The 25816-nt window shown below is 38.6% G+C and overlaps 1 protein-coding gene across 1 annotated transcript in view; it reads right to left on the bottom strand.

Annotated features, from left to right (window-relative positions):
* GABRG3 (gamma-aminobutyric acid type A receptor subunit gamma3) overlaps positions 1–24915 on the bottom strand; it is a 295269-nt gene extending 270354 nt beyond the window's left edge. Inside the window, exons 1-3 of the mRNA XM_058018553.1 lie at positions 24690–24915; positions 21401–21549; positions 8469–8536 (exon numbers count right to left, since the gene is read on the bottom strand). Of these exons, the coding sequence (XP_057874536.1) occupies positions 8469–8536; positions 21401–21549; positions 24690–24742 (270 nt within the window). The 5' untranslated portion in view covers positions 24743–24915. The remainder of the gene's footprint in view (positions 1–8468; positions 8537–21400; positions 21550–24689) is intronic.
* Between the last annotated feature and the right edge of the window lie 901 nt (positions 24916–25816).

The following is a 25816-nucleotide window of genomic DNA, read 5'->3' as shown; positions in this document are numbered from 1 at the left end:
AACCATCTGCTTCTGTGTAGTGTACAAAAAGTTAGTAATAGTTATAATAACAGCTTCCTCTCACAACATTTATTCAGCTTTCAAGGTTTGCAAATAAAATTTGCAGAAGCGGGAAAAGAGCCACAAAGTTTCATGAGAAGAAAAAAGTTTTAAGTGTAGGGAGCAACTTACGCAATGCAACACAGAATGTAACAGAACCACCTGTATCTTACAAGTCTAATGACAAGCAGATACAAAAGAAGACTGTGGTAGAAAGATCTTTGAGGAAGAAAGCTATGAAAACATATAAAGAACCTAGAATATCACTATTTTTGACCACATAAAAGCCCTTTTTCCAGACCATGAAAGCAATAAATTAGGACTACTTTGATTTAAAAGGAGAAAAGTGTATGGTGTTAGCAAAAGCCTGGAAGCGCTGGGATACAATACAACCCTGCAGGCTGTAGACCTTTTTAATTGCAGAAACCAAGCATTTGTATTATTCTTCAGTTCTGTGTAGTCATTCAGCAGAAATACCTTGTCTATACCTGAAAAACCATATCTGAGAGTATTTAAGAGTCAAGGGACACCATGTTCACTAAAAAATCTTGAAAGAAAATGTAATAAAATTCTCTAAACCGTTTTTTTTTTCAGAAATCTGTCAAAAAAGGAAATTACAACCAATTAGACTGATGACAAACTCTCTTACAGGAAAAAAAGGTAAGCTAGGGAGAGTCTTCGGGGTTTTGCTCATTGCAATAATGGTGCAGAAAATGCTGATCATTGTTCTGATGTTCAAATGATGCTGATGAATAGTATTCATTCTTTACCAAACAAAAAAACCTTACAGAAAACTGAAGATGATTCTGTGGCCCACCAGTGGTTTACAGGGAGTCATCCTGTATTCAGATATTCCCTCCTAACTACCAAGCACATTTATAATGCTGCTAGAATTGCTCCACGGATGCTGTGACATGTAGGTCTACATCCCCAGAAAGTTATACCATGAAGTCATATGAAAACCTGTCATTAGTACATCTCTAGTACTTACAGAACAAATCAGCAACATCCATTTGCTTCCTGAATAAATCCATAACTGAAAGCACTAAGGAAGACCAAACTCTCAAAACCATAGTTTAAATTACATCAATATCATTCAGGAATCCAATAAACAGGTCAACACAAAAGTAATTACTCTTTTATGGAGCAATCATGGAAAGCTCAAAATCTAAAATAAAGTTGATAAACACCTGACCACTCAAAAATAAAATTGATTTAGGCTAAGAGATTGCCAATTTACCCTAAAGTAATTCAATATCCTTTACAGCAATTTAGCCATAGTTTTTCTAAACTAACTTTCCCAAGTGTTGGCTATAAAGAATGTGAAGCCATGTATTGCTGAACAGACAAGAAGGGCAACTACTGCTTTCTAAAGGAACTTTAACACCGAGTACACTACTTCTAAAGGCTAAAGCCTGCAGAAAAAGATTATTGAAGTGGGAGAAATCAAGCTTTAAAAACTGCAACTAAAGTTTTAAAGTTTGAAAAACTTTCCAGCTTTAAAAGCTGGAAAGGAGTTTCTTAGCCCTTTTTGTGTGATGGCTAATACATTACCTCAAAGAGGAGGTACCAGTTACATATTGTCTCCCTGTTTATCTATGGAAAAAACATTCAGTCTGGCTGCTCTTCAAGTTTTTTTTAATACCCACTACTGAGCAGAAGAGACATTTAATTTTACTATCTTACTGAAATTAAATTGCTCATTTGTCATACACCTTTTGACACAACTCTAAGGCTAAGTTCATCCATATTTGACAATCTGCTTGAATTCTGATAAGACAGAGCAGCAGACCTAAGATCAGTCCATTACCAAAGACTTATGACAGAATCTATCACTCTTCCAAGAAATAAACTGGATTTCCTGCCAGTGCAGTTAAATTGTAGCAGTATGCATTTTACTGCTGCACATCACAGCACGCAAGCTACATTGCAGAAAAATTAACATTATTCTAGTTCATCCCATTGCACCTCGAACAAGAGCAGCCTAAGGCCCTTCTTTATCCAATTCTGTATCTCCCAGGCCCTGTTTTAGTTACACAAAGTCGAGCTCTAAAGAAGACCAAATGTAGAGGCTGCTGAGGTGATATGTGAAATAATCAATCCATGTTCATTTCCCCAGGCCCAGCTTCCTCTTTTCCAGTCAGTTTCCCTTTTGAGATTATACAAGCCTCTCACAAGGTCAGTGGTGGAACAGAAGACACAGACAGATGCAAATTTCATTTTATTACTACTACCTCCCAGAAATATTTTCATACTGAGGCATTGACTACCAGAGCTTAAGGCAACAAGAACAAGCTTGTACAAGAGGTGATTTTGTTTTATCAGAAAAAAGTCCATTCATCTTAAAAGTTTTCTATAATGCAAACATTTTTTTTATTATGAGAGATCCAAACTTAATGACAGTATATAAATATGCTCTAGAAACAAGAACAGTAATCTGATCACAATCTAGAAGAATGTTTAAGTGTATGATTAGTATATCAGTCCTTGTAAACAAACAGACTCACTCAGACTAAAATTTAGTTCAGTACATGAGTGTTCTCTTAGGTCACAGAGCAACAAAGGAGCTGGTAAGATTTTCAGGGGAAAATACAAATAGCCCAAGGCATTCCATTATTACAGTGATTCTCTGAACTCATCAACTGGAAAACTCACTCCTCAAAATAACTGAAACCATCTCCCTACACAATTGCTTTATAAATAGATTAGGTGAGATAGTGAGATAGAGTTAGAAAAACACACTTCAAGTTAACAACGAACTGGGCATCTGCCTTGTGCTCAAACAGTGACTTGCACTATCTTTGAGAAGATACCTGTAAAGGAAATACTTGGGGGTATTTCACAGGGGGCTGAAAACGGGATAAAATCTGGCTATAAAGTAGCTCTGCCATATGATGGAAAGATTCAGCAGGCAATGTTTCTATAATTGCAGCTGTTCTAACAATCATTTTAACAAACAGACATAAAGACAAATAGATATATCAAACAAATGGACTTAAAGACTGAAAATATGCAAGAATTTCAAGCCTAACCATAAGCTTTGAGTAGTACTTTAGACAAGTCTCCAGATATTTAAGATTTTTTTTTCTTTAAGTTTTTTTTTATTCTTTAAGATACCTATAGTGTCCAGTGGAGAAGCAAAACAAGCATGTGAGGACTTTGAAATTGAAGTTCAAAGAAGTCCACCAATACATTAAAGGGTAAAAGAGAGTAAAAACTGCTTTTATTTTAGAACACTTAACTGAACAAATGGAAAATACAGCACCCATAATGCAGCACCCATATATGGCATAGTCTAGAGAGTGGACACGATACAATGCAGTGAAGTACATAAAAGAAACACTCTGAATTGCCATTTAAGAATACTTGAGAATAAAGAGATGACCAGCAGGTAACCAATTACTATTTTTATGGACAGGTAAGTACAGTTTATAAAGTTGCTTCTCCCACTCTCTACAACATTCTTTCTGTACAGCTGTGTTAAAATGAGACTCCAGTTGCAAAAACCACACAGGCGTAAAATTCTTCCTTCACTAGCAATTTGTGCTGCAATCTCAGATTCTTGTAGCTACTCAGTTAACCCTGTATGTGTGAATGCATAAATACACGGACTTTGATGCCACTGAAGTTTAATAGCCTATTTAATCACAGAGTGTTTACCTTTCTGTTTCACGAAATTACTTCTAGGGGATTTTTCCCCCCACTATTTATGTCTGGTTCCCAATTTGATTATTGGTCTCTTTCCCTTTTCTGTTCTTTTATAGACAAGCCAGTATTGCTTATCCGTAGAAAACCAGGCTACAGTAAGCCACGTTAAGTCTATGGTTTACAAAGCAATCTATAAACCTGTAGAGCTATTGACAAGAACCAGAGGGTTGATGAAAAATGGATTATGGGTTTTAATGCAAAATCATATGCCTCCTGGACACCATTTTCAATGGAATATACTAAAGAAAAAAGAATTTAAAAGTCAGATTTCTAAAAACTGAGTGATATGAAATTCACACATCTGGTTTACAATATAAAGCATGAGGAAAAAAAACTGCAAATGAATTCTAAAATTAAAAATTAATTAAGAGAACTCATTTAGAAGACCCTTAATATTTTCTAATATGGTAGAGCAGTCATTATAATTACAGATATAACAAATATTTTCAATAAGAAAAGATTGAATTAAAATCTTGCATCCTAGAACCTAATGTCTCTAATGACATTGCACCTTGAAAAGGAAAATTGAAGATTTCTTTAACTTACTTTATTAGATGATGAAAACCAAGACAAAGAGATATAATGTGCACTCAAGAACATATAATTTGGCTCATAGAATGCATTTGTCATTTACTTTTGAATAAACCAGATTTTATATTCTTTAAATGAGTCTAAGTCCTATTATGTTCTTGATAAAGGACAGGCAAGATATTTATATATGAGATGGCTTTCATTTATTAAAAAGACAGCCTAAAATTTTTGAATGGGCATTCATGTATCTTGGAATTTTAAATTCAAAATACTTGTACTATCAATAGTATCTACCATTTCATACCATCATGTCATAACTCAAAATGCTGAAATTACTTCTTTAAAGCTATTGCCACTCACAATCACTTCCTAGAATCACTAAGTTCGTTATTCAGTCTGTTCTTCCTTGTCTGTTATTACACAATACCTGCTTCTTTATGTCAGGTTTTTTAAACCATGACCCAAAGAAATCTTCCATGTCACAGACAAAGGAAGAGTCACTCCTGTCTATTAAGAGAACAAGTTTCTATTGTCTTCATAAAGATATTATAATGGTGAGTCTCTAATAGAAGACCAACCACATTACTGTTTTACTCTTTCTGGAAATTTTGAGGTTTAAAATAGACATATTGAAAGTACCCAGAAAATAAGACACTGATAAGACTTTTAGGGGAAGTGGCAGAAACTCTCTGCAGAAAGTCTGGAATGCAGGGTTAGCCGTATATCCCTGTGGATTCTGGTGTCTTTGCCACAGAACACGACCTCTCCTTTGACTTGAAGCCTTTTTGATGATGTCCCTAACATTTCTTCCCCTTGTGGCAGTTACAGCCTCACTCTAAAAAGCTTCATTCTCCCTTGTATTCACATGCAGTTCATCTGAGATTAACTTTGCTACAAGTAGGTATCTGATAGCAACTGTCGTTTTCCTGACTGTTAAAGAATCCATTAGATATTAACATTCATGCTCAAGTCTAAGCATAATTGCAACAGTTAGTGACACCTGAAAAGCTTTGCTCTACAAAATCGGCTTGAATGTTCAGCTGAACACCCATTGAAAAAATATCTTAAAGAAAATTATTTCCTAGGTTTCACCCACTAGATGAAAATCACTGATGAAAACTGATCAGAAAATATACATGCAGAGTTTGATTTCTAGAGAAGCTCCCTATGATTTTCCCTCAGAAGTGCTGCTGACTAAGAAAAAAGTAATTGAGCTCAGGTCTAAGTCTGGAAGTACACAGCAGGAAAGACCGCCTTGTATGTGTTGATGATCTCACCCTTGAAATAGAAAAGATGGAAATCAAAGTAATCATCACTCTTTTTGATAAATCTTACCGAGTTGCCTGGACAGAACAGCTCAACTTTTAATAATAATTTAGGGGAAGAAAGTTAAAATTTGTTGTCCTGGTGAGAAAAAGAGCATAGCTGGTCTCTACCAAGAATCTCCTTTTTTTTCTCCTGAAATGAAATTTTCATGCACATTCCTCTCCCTTTGAAATTTCACTATATGACAGATACCAGACTGAAGATTATCTGTTCTTCCCTTCTTCCTCTTCCTCTGACACAGGTAATTTCTAGCTTCTATTTCTGTTCAACTCTTTGTGTACCCATGCCTCAGCGGTTCACAGTCTACATGAAAAACTGCTTACTTAAAAGTAAATAAATAATTATTTTTAATTCCAAAAAGTGTTCAATTTTTTTCTTCCAAATAATGGCTACTGAACACTGTAGCCAAACAGTTGAAATAACACAAATTGGGGGAAAAGCAGCTTCTCAATCAGTTCTGCCATTTCAGAGACAAGCCATCATACAGCACAGTGGCTTGCAATTTTGTGAGGACTTGCCATCTTCACTGTAAATTTGAGACTGCAAGATCATTACTGCTATCTTATGTATGTTTGGACAAACTCCAAAGTAACAGAGCAGAAATGGAGCTTTTGGACAAAATTTTGCAACATTTGAGTACCTAATGTTAATTTCCTATATTGGTAATTAGGTTTGAGAACAGAAAAGAAATTCAAAAATTCTAAGGTAGTTCAGATTCGGTTTCAGTGGGATGTACTGTCCACAAGCACACCTGAAATAATGTCCATTTCTATTCAAAAGTTTAAATATAACTTTATGCAATCTTGAGTCCTTAAACCTCAGATACCTAAATTTTGTATTTGTATTTCATTATTTTACTTATCATTCTGCCCTTACACATTACACATTTTTTTTCTTCAGCTGTAAGCAAGAAATATCTCAATGTCATATACTCATTAACCATCCTAACAAGACCATGTACTATAAAAGAGATACAATATGCGTTTTTAAAACAGATATTTTGGTGCATTTATCTATTTTGGGTATCTTGAACTCAAAAGGTATGTTGAACTAAAAGTTAATACGTAAGTAAGTCTGTGCCACAATAATCTTCCAAAACCCACTGATTTCTTATATTACTAATTTTTTCCTCCTACCTGAAGTACTTTTGATGAAATGCTTTCTTATTATTCCACAAACACTTCCAGCACCCCAAAATTCTACTTACAAACTAATTCAGATAGGCAAAGAGCAAAAACAAATTATCCCCATTGCTTTGGAACAGAGTGCCCATTCCTAGAGTAAATGCAAGCCAGAGGACCCTCCAATAAATTGTTCTCCAGTGAAGTCATTATGGTATGCTGTCACCCTTGAGCCAAGAATGGCACAAGAACAGACGAGAGACCCAAGTGCAAGGGCAGAAAAAGAAGCTTTATTACAAAACATTAATGCTTATTGGTTTATATAGCCCGATACGATACACTCCCACTTGATTGGCTAGTTAATAAAAAACATCTTTCTCACACACCATCCTTGAGAAGAACAGGAAAACAAAGTGGAAAACACCACCTGCAGATTGTTTATACTAGCAAGTTATCACATTCCTACAACTCCCTAAAATTCCCAAAAGCCATTGTGAGAAACGATTGCTGTTTCTCTCCCCCTGACCAGACTGGCATCCACAGCAGGCCATCAGGGAAGGACAAGATAATTAGCTATTTATTAGTTCAAGAATGGAGCAGCTACTCCCATTGCTTGACATTCAGTACTTCACATGAAATATCAATCAACACATTTCACAGTTGGTGAATATGACACCAAGATGTCCACAGCCCATAATTTGTTTCTGTGTTTACTTGTCAGATTTTCAACTACAAGGACGCATAGGAGTCTCTGACCACCTTGTATTTGATATGCTGCAATGATTTGCCTACTTTCATATTTATAGGCAAAACCAAAGAATAAGGCTGAACAGACACTTTTTAAATTCAGGAGCTTTTCTTCCAAAAATATAAAAGATACAAGCAATGCATTCATTACATTCTCATAGGAAGACTGTACATGGCAGTCTTTGAATGCCATTGTGAAAAGAGACATTGCTTTGAAGAGGTTATTTTAAAATCTCAAAGTACAGTAAGATATTAACAGGCCCTCCATTTCCAAGTTGTATTTAAAAAAAATCAACCTAATTTAAGAAGGGGCATAATATGATGAATCCAAACTCACAAGTTACACAAGCAGCCACAACTAACCATAACCCCATATCTACATAAACATTCAGCTTGCTTTTTAAATCTGATTATGTTGCTGCAGGACTGAGGAAAGACCTAGAGTTCAGACTGTAACAAGGGACCAACCATAGGTTTATTATTGCCACACAATCACATTCTCAGTTTCTCCTGCCTTTACACATACAGTACATCTATGAACAACTTCTTCAAAGTTATACTCTTACATTCAAGACTGTTGGTAACTCAGTGAAAGAAAAGCAACCACCGAAAAGATGATGAATTCCAAATAAATATGCTGTTATTATATGATGATGACTTTCATTAACTCCACATTATTAAGCTGTATATTTGATTGCATCTTGAAACAACATCTCAAGAGCTTTCTTGAAAATGACTTCACTTCAAACTTTTTTTTTCCTAAGATGGCTATTTTATCACTGAAAATCTACCAGCATTTTTCAATAGACAACACAGAGCATAATATTGCTTACACATTTGTTCTCTTGATGAGACATAAAAACCAGAATTACAGCTGAAAACAGGAGTAAATCAGAATCAAAACAACTTATCACTGTGGTATTTAGTGTCTTTTTCAAAAGTTAGTATTGATGCCAAGATCAGCAATCCAGATAAAAATCTTTGTAAGTCACTTACCATATTTATTGATGACACGGGACCAATGCTGTTAACATAAATGTCAACATCAATAACTGTCGGTTTTACTGTGGAGAAAAAAAAAAATTAGTATTATTTTGCAGACAACATAAATAATCACTTTAAATACTTTTCCCCCCAATAACCACAAGTTCTTTTTATCAGGTACAACTACTGAGAAATATGGATAATGTATTTTTAAGAAAAACATGGTTCTATTCCTCCTACCCAACAAAACTAATTGCCAGAAATTAAAACCTGTACCACTTCATCATCATGATTCCAATTTTTCAGCAGCAATTTGTTGAAGAAACTTTCAGTGCTAGGCCTGGTAGCTCGAAGTAAAGCTCAAACCTAAGATGCCTGACATGAAAGTAGAAATAATGTAGTGTATTACTTTTTACCTTTGCCTCAACATTCACGTCCTTTAGCCTGTTTGTTCCAGATCAAAAAAATCCTTCCAGATTACTGCATCTCATTAGCCCTGAAATCATCCTAACTTAGAGTAAAATCTGTATGAAATCTGATTAGCTAAACCTAAGCAACTCCTCTTTCAATTCAGATTCATTCCCTTCAGACCACATTGCCTTTGCACTCTTTCATTCATAGGGTTTTGAATTTGATTTGGTTTAGCCAATGCACATTTCCCATCAGATCTTCCATGTTTTCAGACTTCAAGGACTTTATAAGCCAAGACAAGCTCTGTATTCCTTTCTTTTTCTGAGGCCACTAGGATTTCTCTTTCTTTCAGCATCTTTGGTGTCAGTGTAGCTGCTGGACATTACTGAGCTCTTACTGGCGACATAATCTAACTCTAAAATGATGCCACTCTTACACCAAAAGACACATTAGGTTTTTTTAGTTATACTGCTATTATTCTAGCCCCACCGGCTGGAAGAATACATTAAGCTCTAAATTGAAATCTGAATTAGTGGTTTACTTTCTCCAGAGTTAGCTGACTCAAAACTAAGTCTAAAGAATAAATGCTATTTTAACCTGCATAGTGAGAATTGATGCAAACTTGCCCCTAGTAAGCCAGAAGCTTCTGTTGGACATCTTTCTTTCCCACAGAAGCACCTTCTCCTTCTAACTGTTTTCAAAAATCTCCAGAGAATATTCAAACCACTGAAGTTTGGAAACTATGTTGAACTTGGACTTTTTTCACTTACCCCCAGGCCTCCTACAATGAGGATATGCAGGCATATCAGCCACGCAAAACTCAGGAAGCTTTCCTCTGGGAAGCTACTGAGCAGAGAAGTGAGGAACAGCAAAACACCAAGGTTCTGACAGAAGCTTATCTCTGGTAACAATCAGTCAATTGGTCTAAAGCCATCTGATAGACAGACAGGGATCTTCACATGTAAAGATGAATATTTTTTGCCTGCATCCTCCAAATTTCAGACTATCAAAGAGGTGTCAAGTAGTTTTAAAGTACTTGAAAATTTAGATGGTTATGAAAAAAAGAACTTGCATGCTGGCCTGTCCTGTAAGACTTTGTATGTACATGTCATTAGGAAGGCTATATCCCCTCTTGCAAAAGCAGACATTAAAGTGGGTACAAACAGTGGTGAAAGATGATAACCATTCTCTCTAATTCATTTTCACAATTACAATTAAGTAACACATACTTTTTGACTGTGTATGGTCAGAACATCCAGGATTATTTAAGGTCATGGTTTTGAAGTGTCTGAAGTACCAGCTGATGAACTCAGATCTCCCCTTCAGCAAAAGAAAATGTGAATTCAGCTGAACAAGCTCAGCTGATTAAAGCAATTCTAATTGTACCCAGCTAATAACTAAATAGGAGTCTAGCAGCTTCTGGTAATGAGTTGCCTCAAAATGCAGTAATAAATGTCATTACACAGGAATTGGTAATAGCAAGAAACTACAGCTAGCTCTTCCACCAGAACAGCATTCATGGAATAAAGAGCTCTAAGCCTGAGAGGGTTTATGCACGTGTCTACCTGGAAGCTCAAGGCTAAGGAGTTCTGGTGAACATTAATGGCAGTAGACTTAAGGATGCAAATTGGCATGCAACTGAATCTTGGCAGGATCAGGAACAAAATTCAGGACCAGAACACAGTGCTAGAAATCTGGTTTTTTAATCTGTTTAATCACTGCAGTTAAGTATATAAATAGAATATGAGGTGATAATTTTTCCTGGATGTTCCGGACAAAATTCTCTTACACTGCAAAAGAAAAATATTAAGCACTGTGTATTAATGCTAAAGAGAATTTGATCTTACAGTAAAGGTCTAACCTTGAAACAGAACACTTAACAAGGGTCACTTTTTTATCAGACATTTCCAGTGAAATTCAAATTGAAAATAAACAATAAAAAAATACAGGTAAGCTATTATACCTGTTCAATTTTTTTTATTGAAAGTTTATTTGAATTGTTTTTTTAAATTTTTCTTGACAGAGGTAAAAAATACAATTGTAATTTGATTGTATGATAAATGTTTGTTCAGGTCTTAAAAGAAAAGACAGAAGAACATAGTTCTTGTTGCCTGTGGTCTTTCATGGATATAAACACATACAAACAAACAAAGGATTATCAGGTATAAATTTCAGATTCATCATGATAAGTTTTTAATTCAAATACCAACCAAAATGTAGCAAGGTTTTAAGATTATTTCCTCCAAAATGTATTATGAAAAAGGAAATAACTTAGTCTTAATGTTATCATGTCTTATTAGAAAGAACTCACCCTACAGTGCTCTTAAAAACAGAACTGAGTTTCATGGAAATATGAAATAGCTACACTATCAAGAAGGCTGGACCAGATGATCGCTGTGCTCCCTTCCAACCACTCTGTGATTCTGCAATTTCAATGCCTGCTCAGTTTTTCTGTGTATTGCATTCATTTGTGACTGCTCAGTTCATGAAGGAATTCAAGCCACACATGAAATTGCTGAGCTGCAGATGGAGCTTTTTTTCTTGCACTAGAAGAGCGCTCACAGTGTTGTTGACAGAACAATTAAAGTGTTAATACCTCACTAAGTGCTGACAATAAGATTAAATATGGATACTCAGCTACAGGACTGTTTTGTTATTGGCCTAAACCCAAGATAGTCCTGAAGAGCTGTCAGAAACTTAGAAAAAATACTGGCAGAACCATGTGTATACAACACGCAAGAGAGCAATTAAAGGTTGTCAACAAATGTTCCAGCCTTCTCAAAGTTCTCTGAAATGCTATTTAATATATGGCAGTAACTTTCCCTAAAAGACAGTGTAATCACGTCTGAGTAACTGCAGTGTCACACTGCTACTCAGGGCTACCTAAGGTAACCTAGCTGCTTAGCACAGTCATTTAATCTTCAAGCATGCTGGTTTTAATTGAGATGGGGATTTATCAAGCCAATCAAAATGTTTTTAAACAAAACTAAGGTCATCTGATCCAAATGCCCTGGCTTTGAGACAGACTGTTTATATTCCAGTCAGCTTTGTAACTATCACATTGCAGACACTACCAACAAGTAGTGCCTACAAACTTTAAAAACATCTGACAGTTCAAAACATATCTAGGACAACCATAGGATTCTTCTAGTCCTGCATTGTGGATTTAAACTGCTGAAAAAAAACAGTACCTGAGCTTGAATCTCATTAAAATCCATGAAGACATTACTGTTGGACACATATGAGTTGATCATGTGTATAAAAAAACTCAACAGATAAATCAAGAGAATTTTAAAAGACTCTTGAGTAAATCAAAAAAGGGAATGTTATACAATTTCATGTCATGTAGGGGGAAAAAGCTGCAAAAAGTTCCTGTCATTTTATTATGCCTATTTACTACTCTGAATTATCCTGTCCTTTTAAAAAAGAGATCTTTTGATAGATCTCCACTATTCAGAACTGATGCTTATTTCATGAATGAAACTACTTTTCTTCCTACAGAAAGCTTCCTCCACATTTGAAGTCTGTCCAAATAGCACTAATGTTCCTGCATAAGTCATAAATATTTAGAAATATTTTTTAAATTTTAATATTGAGAAATATTTTTACAAGCCAAATTAAACGGAGTATGTCTTACTGAGTTGTCATAAATTTTAAAATAAAATTATTTTTTGTTGAGAGTTAACCTTTGTTACATTGTTCAACCAAAACCCAGGTTTATTCTGGTTTTACACAACACATCAGTGATAAAAAATGTAGACCAATACACATTTATAGAAGCAAAGCAACAAGAACCAGATTTTTAGAAGGCACATAACTACATAAAAATCACAGTATGATCTCTGTTCAAGAACTACAGGGCCACTTGAGTTCTGCCCAAATTTCACAAGACTTCTGAATGCAAACAACTAACAAGATTGGCTCTGCAGTAATGAGATATTTTTTATATTGCTCTATAATGATATTTTACATTCCCTCATTACCACATAAATTGCTATTTTTAAATTAGGACAAAGCTGTAATAAATCATTACACAGTTATTGGTAACTGTAATAGTAGTGATTATAGTGTTAATTTTTACTTTGCATTGGTGATGATGACTATTCCAATTTTCCTACACTACCTTATAGGAAACATCTATTTGTCTAGCTGTTCCTATGAAACAAACTGCTTTGCCAACAAATCACTCCTCAAGACCAAATACTGTTGGCTAACATCTCCATTTTACAACAAATCGCCACATTTGAAGAAAAAACTGGTAATAGGAAGTGTTAAGCCACCATCTCTCAAGGTATCTAAAAGATGAGTGGATGTGGCACTTAAGGACATGGTCTAGCTATGGATTTGGCAGTGTTAGGTTAAGGGTTGGACTCAAATAACAATCTTTTCCAACTTAAATTATTCAGTGATTCTCTTCTACAATGCTACGAGTCTATCAGTGAGGAAAATTAAAAACCCTCATTCTTCCTGCATGGAAGAGAATGGGCTTGAAAACAGCTGTCAAAGTCCTCGACTTGCCACAGACACAGAAACTGACAGAAATGACACCCATGTGTTTTAGGTTCAAACTACCAAAACAGAACTGCAACTGAAAATCAAAAGAAGAAAAAAGTTTGGATTAAAGCAATACCAGGATGAGAACACAGTCCTCTGAAAACAGTATTTTTTTACAGGCTGGGTTTGGTTGTCATTTTGTCCAGGAGTGTGAATGACAGTGTGCACATAAATGGACTCCCTCAATTAACTACAAATCACTTTTATTCTTCATTTCCCACCATAACTATCAATCAACCTTCAGCACTTTCATCCTTCATTTACCATTCTCTAATGCACAAGCTGTAATTTTTAAGTATTATGTTGTGGAATGAAAACTGTAGATCTTAATGGTTAGGCTTGTTTTTCAATCAATCCCTACAGTTTTAATTTTTGTTTTACTTATATTCATCAGAGAGGAGAATTCTGGTGTGATATAATAAGACTGAGCAATAACAGAATTTGTTCCTGCAAAGTCTAGCAAGGTAGCAACCAGGGTCTGGATGAACAACAGCAGCCACGAGAAAACTATACAGATGTAAAAATGAGCAACAGTATTTAAAATAATATGTGCAGAACATAGTATGTCTCTGTTTAAAGACGACAGAACAATTAGTTTGTGCCACTAACACTGAACATCCTTGCATTTTACTAATACTTTCTAAGAAACCTCGTTCATGACAGCATAGTCTGGGCAATCAGAGAGGGAAGGGATAAGGAGAAAAGAATTTTGTCGTATAAAAACTTTCCCTGACTCTAACCTAACTTTCAACCCATGGCATCCAGAAAGTTTGCATGCTATACTCCCATGATCCTCTCAGATTAAAAAAGTGATAGTGAAGCTATAGAAAACAAGAGAGAATAAGAACTAGCATCTTCTACATTGAGTTTTGTGTGTGACAGTTAAGACTAAGAGTCAGGCAAACATTAACTGTCAACCAAACTTTCCTACCTACAATGCTATTCAAGAAAAAAGTTCCATCCGTGTATGCATCAACCCATTTCAGCAAATAGTCTCTGTCAGAAAATAAAACACTAAATAGAAATTATCTGTGTAAATTAATTATTCACATTCACAAAGATAAGGCTGTATTTTAAGGGAGCTTGCTGTTTAGTAATTGGGTAAAACACAAAAGCAGTACTTTTTTCAAGCTCAGAGATTACACACAAGACATAAGCATTTCAAAGATACAAGTGGCTTCTTAGAAACGAGATAAAGGAGCATTTTATATAGGCAAAAAACTGCATTAGCAGGGATAAATTATTGGCAGTAAATTATTAGGTAAATTCAGAAAAACAGTGTTTGAATACTAAAATATTTCTATATAGTGAAGTACAGTAAGCTTAAAGTGTTACTTTCCAGCATTTGATTTAAATCAGGTGATCTAAAAAAAAAAAAAAATTAAACTGGGGTTCTTTGGAGAGTTTTAAGCAGAAACATTGACTTCTACGGCTTCAGGCTCAAAGCACTGGACTAAAATTTCTCTTCTTACACTTTCAGTATGGCACATTAAAATTTTACCTGAGAAAAGAATGAATAAAAAGTAGGATGTTTCCCCTGAGGGTTGAAAAGCTGCAAACCAAAGCAGGTCAGAAAGCCAAGGTAAAATTTTCCCGTACTCAGTCCACGGTTAAGCAACCAGAAAAGCAGAATTCAGGCATGAAGAAAGCTCACTGTCAAGATCCAGTCCTAATCAGAGTTGCTCCCATGCAGGATTTTCAAAGAGCCTATGTTTAATGCACTGGACCAGCATCAAAATAAGACTATTTGTTTATGCAATCTTTCAAAAGTCAAACATGTATCACAAAAACCTGAAATGGGTATTTTGGAGTGTTTTATAGAGTAGTTTACCCCTAATTTGCTAACCTTGCAATTAATATTCTAGAAATGTTCATGGCCAACACTGCAAAAGAAGGCATCAGTTCCTGAAAATGGCAGAGAATTAGAACTCCTGCAGAATCAAAAGAAATCCCTTCTATCATTCCACTCAGAACAGAGATTGCTCTCATCTTCATTGAACAGCAATCCTTTCCTCAGGAACATTCTTCTTCCTGAGGATTTCTAGTTAGACAGCGAAATCAGAACAAAAGTCTCTGAAAGGAAGACAATCCACTTCTACCCACCAAAAAAGAACAAAAAGACAAGTATCAGTAAGAACAATCAATGCATTTCTGATTTTTTGTTATGATTTTTTTCATTGAGCTCTCACTATATTCAGCCCTGTTTCCTACTAGTTCTTAGCCACAGCACTCTGTGTCCTCAACATGAGGTTATTCAAGTTTATTCTTCCATATAAATCTAAATTAGACTAAACTCTACAATCTTCTGCAGTGCCCAGTACTACAGAAGTTGGATCCAGGACTATGGCTTTCCCCTCCTGAGTGCTGCCATAATACAAACAGAATTTACCCCATCTCTCCTACCCATGTGCTCTACGTTTACATACGAGTTGGCTTTCCAGGTACAACTCTCTCTGATCAATTCTGAAGCAATGAATGCCTCTCTCACTATTTCTTGTTATAAGATGCCTGACACTGTCTTGTAGGCTAGCACCAAAAAGGACTTAGAGCAGAAAGCAGTAATTTGACCTTGCATGACACTTCACAGCTTTCTCTGCACTATGATCTGGAAAATACTTTGATCTGTCAGGCAATATGCAGCCCTCTGTCACCACGTATGGGGAAACCTAGCTGGAGCTAATTTAAAGAGCATCAGGTGTGGCAATCAGCAGCTAGCAAAGATAACTTGACAGCCTCTGTGGTAATCGCCTGTGGTGCACTTCAGGGTTCATTTCTGTGTGACATGGTAGGAAGGCAGGTCAGACAGGAGAAAGATTGTGATACTGCTTCAGAACTCAAGATTTTCAATAAGATTGTGGCTGGAAAAGGACTTGTTCTTTAAAAACCAACAGAGTTGTTTCCTCTCAACCAACAGATTTTCTCCTCGCACACACTGAGAAACTGGTTATATTAGTTGCGAAGAAAACTTTTAACTGCTTTGAAAGAGGACTGCTGTTAATGCTCCCAAACAGCACAGTAAGGTACATCAGACAGAGCTTAGTCTTCTGAGTTTGCTGATTCAAATGAGCCCATCTATTTGTACCAGCTCTGCTTGTACAAACCTAGTCAGGGTAGTGAGAGCTGCACAGCAGTATCTGAGACTGCTCTCATCTTCAGAAATATGGCTAATGGTTGTAAAGATACTGGAGAAGTAAAGAAAACCAGCATGACTCTCAAGACAGCTAGAACTGGCAGAGTCATATTCACTTCATATTCCAAAGTGAATTTATTTGGGCTTATAAATAAAAAATAAATACAGATGACTGCCAGAGGCTGCAAGGATGAAATGAAGGAAGGAAGGAAGGAAGGAAGGAAGGAAGGAAGGAAGGAAGGAAGGAAGGAAGGAAGGAAGGAAGGAAGGAAGGAAGGAAGGAAGGAAGGAAGGAAGGAAGGAAGGAAGGAAGGAAGGAAGGAAGGAAGGAAGGAAGGAAGGAAGGTTGGTTTGTTTAAAAGCAAAGCAAAATTCAAAATTGGTGTTTGTTGAAAATGTCTCAGAACACAGACTGGTGAAGCTTTCTTCAACACATGCAATTCAGAGGCTTCCCTAATGTAAGGATACATCTGAGAAAGAGAAGATGTAAACATGAAATACAAACTGCCTTACTACTCTGCTGTTCAAAGCCTAACCTAGGGTGAGACTTTTTCCTTCCCACTACTAATGGCACATTTTAGAAACCTCCCATATACTAACTTTTTGACTGGTAACTTTCACAATTAAAGAAAAAGCTTACATATTAGTTTCCACACATAAGCTCACTCAGGAAATATGACTGGAAAACGCTCCACTTAGTTAAAAATTTTCTGTTTAAGGTAAATTATATTACATATGAAGTTAAGCTTGAAACCATTTAGGGTTCTGAAGACAGCTGTTCTTTTCCATAACTTTGTTGTGGTCTAAGCTGTCCATGAAGGAAGGTGAGAGGGGAAGATTTCATTAAAGTAAAATGACTTTGAAGGAAACTGTGTTTTGCTTCATTGTTGGGTTTCTTTTGTTTGTTTTTGTTTGTTTGTTTGTGTGGTGGGGTTTTATTGTAGTTTAAATTTTAGACCTGTCAATCAAAGAAAAAAAATCAATTACAAAAATCTGGTTTATTTCTAGAATCTAAATTAAACTGATATATTTTCAGCTCTAATTATCATAATTCCGTTCTGTGCCCTGTTGGTTTGCCTAGTATTTCTGTTTCATTTTATTAATAAAAAGAAAGTAAAATTTCAGGGCCAGAACCTGGTCCTACTAAATTTCAGGATTTGTATCAATGTGACATGGGAGAAAAAAGCACACTTGCAGGGTAGCAAGTCTTACTGCACCTGCACGTAGAAAATGACGCACGTCCATTAAAGAGGTCTTTTCTTCAAAGCACTTTGAAACAAAACAGAATACCAGCGTATGGAAGAGATGTTAAGACCTTCACAGTTCGGAATTGGTTTAGCTTTTTCTAGGATTGGTGCCTTTCATACCATGCAAAAGACCTGAGTATCTCAGATCTATAATTGTAGCTGGTAAAAAAACAGGTGAATAGATGCTTTACATCATAAAACACTTTTCTTTTTGATCTAATCAGTACACTGTTATTAGCTCTTCAGTATAAAGTGCTTTCTTTCTTTTTTTTTTTCCAGTTCAAAAAGGCATATATTTTTTTGTGGTATAATAGAAACTTTCCAGATACCACCAGTAAAATAAAAACCCTAAAAAGCCATGATATTCATGGAGACAAGAAATCTGCCAAATGTGTGGCCACAGGGGATGCAGTCAGGCATTCCCCTGCTGGTAGAACACTGCTTTGTTTCCAAAGATCAAAGGAAATCTCCTTTGAGTGAGACAGGTCCTGTAAAGGTATCACTTTGCTAATAGCCTTCACAGGTTAGTTGTTTTGCCTAATATTTAGTTTGTTCAATCCACTCATTAGAAATCCTGGCTTGGAAGCTTGCAGGTGATGCCTGAAGTTCTGAGTGTAGATTGTGCCTACGATCTGAGCAGCAGCCACTTATGTAGAAGCTGAGGCCAAGTATAGGCCAGGATGAGGGGGAAAAGGAAAAAAGTCCTAGTCTTGCATGCAAGCAGAGACCTACACACTCTTTACAGTGGTTTAGATGTGCTTGGGTGACAGGAGGAAAGAGGGCAGCCAGGTGTTCACAGTGCCCTCACTGATGGCTGTACTGCTGGCCTGGAGGAGGTGAGATTGCTGACAATGCCAGTGCCCACAGTACAGCAAAAGGGCACTCAGAATATGCTTGTACCAGGTAGGACTCTATTTTGAGCTAGGCAAAATATCAATTGCCCTGAAAAGAATGAAAACCACAGAGAAGTCACTGCCTGTGCCAGCATGCACTTTGATATATTTTATTCACCACAGTCTTCTGCTCTCCTCCTGGCTGCAGAAGTGTCTTCCCAAGTGATCTGAAACTGGCAATTCTAACCTTAGAAAGTGCAAAGCATTTCCTGGGCCTTTCTGACTGCATTCAGAACAAAGATCATTTCCTCAGGACGACAGCTAAAGCTACACACTGTTAGAAATAGTGGATTTGCAATAAATGAAAAACTGAGTGAAGAGCATGAAATGGTGAGTGTCCCTGTCCTATGGGTCACACAACTTACTTCCCAGCAGTACCATGCTAATGTAAAGGCCCTAGTGAGTAGGGACTGTATATGAGTCCTGGATTTAACCCTCAGTATTGGCTGAACTGCTGCTTGAATCTGAGAATCCCTTCTCGCCTCTTCAACTGGTTCACTCCATGCTTCCTCTAATTTCCAAAACATGCATTTTCTTATTGTATGGTCTATGTTATCTGGCACACTACCTTTTATTCCTGGTGTTCTAGCTGGTATGTACTATGCTTTAAAGTATTTGTATTAATACTGAGACCTTCAGGGCAGCAAGACAATTCTGTGGCCAGGAGATGTCAACCACCTTGTTAGGAGGATAACCAGCTCCCAGATGGAAAGGAAGATGTGCTTGAGTGTGAGGCACCAGCCAGCAATTCAGGGAAGTTATCTGTAATGCCTGATTCTCTAGCATTCCCCTTGTGTTCTCCTTGCCAAATGCAACAGCTCCACAACTTCAAAAGGGCAATGTTATTTATCTGCATCAAAGGTAGGAGAGGTGCAAAGAGGGACCAGGGGAGGAAGCACAGATGAACTGACTTCTGTAGCATTTGAACAACACTCAGCACAGGTTCTGAAATAGCCAGATTATTATCAAAGACAAAAAACGGCCTAGGACCAAGATGCTTGATAGAAACAGATGTAGTTGAGAACTATAAAATTTGTTTGATATATGAACAGCTGTGTAATTTGACTCTTTTCTCTAAAACAAAATGTTGTGGAGACACAAAAGGAATTATTTTGGTAACAATGACTTCCCAGCGCTGTAAGATATGTCTGACCTCTACTAATTTTATGGCAACTGATATGGCGACTTTGAGTGATTACTTTGCCCTACATAAGCATAATGTAATTTGCTCTGCCTTAAGTCAGTGATCTGAGGACACAGTGTACAAAATAAATAAAAAAAATTGTCTGAGACTGTCTTCCAGATGTTGATATGGGTGGGAAAGTGTGTTAAAGCATTTCTCCATCAGATATTAAAGATAGCTAAATCCAGCATGACAAACGAAGTAGAGAGAGATAAATGTCACTCTGGGATAAAAACAGACACGTCTATAAAATATTATCTTTGTAAATACTATGGAAAATCAAAGTCATAGCTATAAAAAAGAACTAAACAGACCCTCTTTTTAATACCACAGGATAGCCTTTGTTTTTCTGCAACTGTTGCATCATTGTGTAGCTATGAAACACTCATAATTGTAATGATGAATACATATAGATGGCTCTTACTTCCCTCTAAACCAATCCAAAGGGATCACCTAGAAAACATATGAATACATGTGCCATTAATAAACAATAATTTCACTTATAATCAGTGGTAGGAATGCTCCTCTAATCCCTGCAAATATCTAGGTAAAGCAAAATATATAAAATATATATTATATTATGTGATTATTTTGAGTATTCCTCAGTCTCAGTTTGTCCTGAAACACATGCAAGGTACAGTAAATATAAATGACAAATTCTCTCTGACTGCTGTCATACAAACTTGCTATGAACAAACTGAGCAGCAGTTGTGCTACAGCCAATATGCTGCAGGGGTGCAAACTGAGAAAAAAGGGCATAACTCCAATAGGTGGAGCACTAAAAACAAAACAAAATAAAACAAACAAAAAAAAACCAAACAACAAAACACCACAAAAAAAAAAAACAAACAAAAAAACCCCCCAAACAAAATACCACAATTGGTTTGAAACCTCATTATACAAGTTAAAACAATATAATAGCCCAGGATGCTAATATGCAGGTACCTACAGGCTCTTACTTAAATTTTATACTTATATGTAGTAGTGCTGACCATGATATACTCTGACTCTGTAAGATTTCTTTTGGAGATGTCTGCTGGTTTGTGGAAGATCATCTCTGGAGTTGCCCTATACACAGGCAAATCTCAGTGCCTTAATCTCTGCATTAAGGAGCACAACTTTCAGGATCATATTTTGAAGAGAACAGGTGCACATTCTTCTCTTGCTGTGTCCTACTTTCTGTTTTAATATGCTGAGGTTTATGCTTCTCAGAGTGTGAGATTTTCAGCATGGACTGGATAACAAAAGAGGTGTGCTCCTCTGCCAAAGACCTGCTGAATACTTAAGGACTAGCCCTTCCATATCCTTACACAAACTCTGTACAAATCAACAAAATTTTAGGACCCCAAGCTACCACCAGGTTTCCTTCTGAGAATTAGCACTTTTAAAGTACTTGGAAACCAACTTCAACCAAAAAAATTTAATCTACACTTCCCCAGATATTTGTGCACACTTCCAGAATATAGTAACATATCTACTCTGCTCCAGAGAAGCTCATCCTCACTTGTGCAGAAAGAAGTACTTACTTCCAATATCTGGCCGCAGCTTTTTGTCATACTCTCTCAACAGCTTGTTTAGTATGAGAGTCACATCCGTATCTTGTGTTTTTGGAGCTAAAACCCAGTTTTGGTTAGTTGTTCCATCTTCATATTCATCATCTTCAACCTTTCTAGAACTGCAAAACAAATGAAACAAACAGGTATTATTTTACATTACTACAATAGGATGCAACAGGATGCAGCAGGATGCAACAGGTGCAACAGGATTCTCCCATTAACAATTGCTGAGTATCTGTGGATGGGTCATGATTGACAATTGTTTAGAAATTGTCTTCTGGAAACGTCTTCAAAAAGTTATACTCTAGAAGATAATACAGCTATCAGAGTAGTATTTTATATCCTGTATTTTAATGAACCTATTCTGACTAGTTTACAATATACTTTTACAAAGAGCGAACATCTGCAGTATTACTTTATTAATACATCAAGACAACTGATTCATCTCTTGCACAAAGCCTAATAAGAGTATTAAAAATTCAGATCTGTTAATGCTTCCTGATCATTTTATCCTATTAATAAATTATTATATTCTCAGTGCATGAATTTCAGAGTTTAATGTATTACAAGGCTAAGAATTAAGAGCTCATTCCTTGAATTTGAGATGGATTATCACAAGCACACAAACACATTGAATAAATTAATCTGAATTTCCCTACAGCTTTAGTAACTTTTTTTAAAAACAGTACTACACCAAGAGTTGCAACTTTATTCATTTATAGATGGATTATGTTTATTTTAAGGCTATATTAATGCAAATGTCATGAAACTACAGTTTGGCCAGAAATCACAACAAGAGCTATTTTCACACAAGACTAATTTCATTTGTGCAGCTTTTTGTGCACGGACTTTAAAATGTTGATTTGAAGATGATATCTTCATCAGCTGTATCTTTTGGTATCTTAGAAACCAAATCTGTTTGATGCCTCTCACTGGAGAAAATCTATGACAGACTGAGATGAAGTTATTAGGAGAAAAGATAACCTCAGTGATGGAGCCTATGTAAGGAATCGTGTTATTTCAACCTGCAATTGCCCAGGGGATATGATGTCATTTTGCAACTTTTTTACATAAATGTCAATAATTATGTGAGGTGCAAAGCAGTGGAGAATGAGAGGAACAAGCCTTGTTTATTCATGGGATGTGCTACACACATCTGTGCAACTTTCTTGCTCTCCTTCTCCTTTTCTCCATAATGACACGAGTGTATTTTAAAATACCTCAGATGTCCAGAAGACTTGATAAATACTCTATGTGAACATAAAAAACCTGATACAAATATAAAAATTTAATCGCAGAGCATCATTGACCCTCACATTGCTCGAAGACCACAATTTGAGAACAAAATGAAACTTTAAACTGAAACTGCTTTACAGCCAATATGCTCCTAAAGATTAACCACAAATCACTTAACATAACCTCACAATTTGCAATTGCTGTAGGCACAATTTCTATATAAAAATAATTTTTAAACCTAGACCCTGGAGATTTTCTGAAGAGAGTTCATATAACTAAGCTGTAAAAGTAGAGAAAACTTAGGACAAAATTTTGAATAGACCATCACTACTTTTCTGTTATTTGGCTGTATTTTTTAAAAACTGGACTTTTTTTTCCTTTTTCCAATTCACCCAATGAGCATTGAAAAAATCAAGAGGATATTGGGAGAATTTTTTTTTCCATCAGATTCATGATAAGCCCTGTGTCTTAATACTGCTGTTACAGAACCATTCTCAAAGGAGGTATCATCTCCAAACATACATGGTTGATATTTCTGAGCTGAAGCTCTGCAGTGGTGCTGAATTGCTGATAGCAAAGAAGGACAAATCATTTGTCTTCTTCTGCTGCAGTCACCACAACTTTACCACAGGCATTCAGACTGCATCTGGAAATGAGAAGTGAGTTCAAGCAGTATCATGATTCCTATTTCAGGGAGATGCTGCTTTAAAACAAGTCACTAACAAGAGTCTAACAAAGCACTGTCAGATGTTTTAGTCCCCTCACTCTAGCAGCTTCTTTCCTAGAAAGTACCTCCAAACCATTTAAATCCCTACCTATCTTCTAAATTAAGATTGGTGGTGGAAGAGGTTTCACAGTGGATCAGACTAATACACTAGACACATATTTTTCAAGCTTTTTTGCTTTCTTCCTTAAGAAGTTATTACTTCCCTTCCATTGCTTGTCTCTACATAGTTAAGGCAATAGTGCTCCTTCAAGGCACTTGAGGTTGCATTTTCCTTTTGTAACCCTACAGGTGACTGGCAATTCCTCTCATATTCCTGTGATCCAGAGCAATAACTACAGGGTGATGACAAGCCAGTCTCAAACTAGGAAGGAAGAAAGGCTACATGCCTTTCCCCAACTCTTCGTCAGTTCTGATTCTGTAAGGAGACAGAGAAGAGACTGCATAAACTGCAGGGGAGGAAGTCTAGAAAACTCTGAGAGGCTGTCAAGGAAGGGTTTCTTTCCTGCAATAGGTGTGTCCCACTCTCGCTGTGGAGGCTGGCACGAAGCATCCTCTAGTTCCTGCGGGGATTTAGGAGATAGACACCATTCAGGTGTGGGGCAGGCTGCCAAGGAGGACGGGGGAAGGCCTTTGAGCATGCCTGTAGCCTGGTTTGTGCTGGTTCCTTCAGGGGGAGCGGAGCTGACCCCTCTGACTGGGTATTCCGTGAGGGTGTACACAGCCCCGGACAACCAAAAAGACCGAAATCCAAAAGGTCAGGGCTGACGCTGCCGACTGTGCCCCTCTGGCCTCTAGGAGAGGGTACCGGACCCCCTTCCCGGCCCTGAGGCGGGGACCAGGGGATCACGCACCCCGCGGCTCGTCCCTCACGCCGACCCCGCCCGCGGATCCCCCAGGGGTGGCGTGCAGGGAAGCCGGGGCCGCGGGGAGAGCCCGGGCAGCTCCAGCCGCTGTCCCACCGGGTGCCGGCAGCCGCCCGAGGGGGAAACTTTCTGCCGGGCCGGCTTAGGACAGGGCCCCCGCGGGCGACCTCCGGCTTCACGCGGGGCCGGGAAGGGACAGCGGCGGTGCCACCGCCCCGGGCGCACCCGGAGCCGGGCGGGTCCCGGGATGGGAGCCGGGTAAGCCGTGTTTGGGAACAGAGCCCCGGCACGGCGCGGAAGAAGGTGGGGAGAGCCCACTGTTCTTCCTGGGTGCCGAATATTGTGCAAACTCCGGCAAATGGGACTTCAGCCCTCCAGCCCCGGTGCAGAGAGGAGAGGGGCTGGAGGGGAGGCGAGGGGAGCGCAGACTTACCAAGCGTGGAACACTGAGAGGAGGAAGAAAACCGGCAGGAGCTTAGCGGACATGGTCCGGACAGCGCTGGCCAGGTGAGAGGTGCGACAGGATGAAGGAAACGTTGCAGAATGTTCACATGGAAGGGAAAATGAGGCAGTGAGGTAAAGGTCTGAGCCTCTCCTCCTCTGTATTCTCAGCTTAATACCCTGAAGAAAACACTCTCTTCCACAACGCTCCGAGAAGGGAGGGGGGAGGCGAGAGGGAAAAGAAAAAAAAAAAAAAAAAAAAGGCAGAAGAAGTGGAACGAGGGGGAAATCCCAGCGGAGAGGCCAGGTATAAATCAGGCTCCGCGGGCTGACAGGTGTTCAGCGGGCGCGGAGCTGCGGCGCGTCCCCTCAGCCGGCAGCCAGCAGCCGGGAGCAGCGGCGCGGCCTCTCCCGCTGCCCGGGCTGGCGCTGGCCGTGCCCCCCGCGCGGTGCACAGCGCCGAGCAGCCCGGGCCCCGCCGGGCCGCGGGAGCCGCGGGGCGGGCCGGGCCGGGCCCCGCCGGGCCGGGAGGGGGGCGGGCCGGGGCGGGGGGAAGGGGCGCACCTTGCCCCCCCCGGAGCGCCTGCCCGCAGCCAGCCCCGCAGCGCGGCACCGGAGCGCTGCCGGGGACCGCCCCGCATCGGAGAGCACCTCGTCCCCCCTCCCTGCCCAACAGGTTCCCGCCTCGCCGGCAAGTGGAGGAGCCGGGAAGTGAACCTTGCCCCCGCCCCAGCGGGCGCACACACACGCACACTGGAGAGGGGGAGCAGCAAACCCGGCAGCCGCAGTCACTCGGCAGCCGGGAGTTCTCCCCGACATCAGCAGCCCGATGCCCCGGACAGGGTGGCCGGTGGAAGGATCCCCGTGATGTTTTGCGGGATCCCCTCACGCCCAAACCCCGCAATTACTTGCCGAAAGCTCCCCCACCGCCCGGGGCCGGGGGTGCTCTCGTCGCAAGGAGGGAGAGGGGTCGGGTGCTGGTCTCGGAGTGATCGGAGCGAGGGCATCCCGATGTACACACGGGCGCAGATCCGTGTAATCGGTGCGGCTGCTTGCATGGACAGATGGACAAACCCAAGGCAGTGTGTTTCGGTATGCCTCTGTATCTAGGTGGATGCA

This window comes from Melospiza georgiana, chromosome 2 (assembly GCF_028018845.1).
Source record: "Melospiza georgiana isolate bMelGeo1 chromosome 2, bMelGeo1.pri, whole genome shotgun sequence".
NCBI lineage: Eukaryota > Metazoa > Chordata > Aves > Passeriformes > Passerellidae > Melospiza > Melospiza georgiana.
The sequence above is the reverse complement of the archived record's forward strand: the minus strand, read 5'-3'. Positions and strand labels throughout refer to the sequence as shown.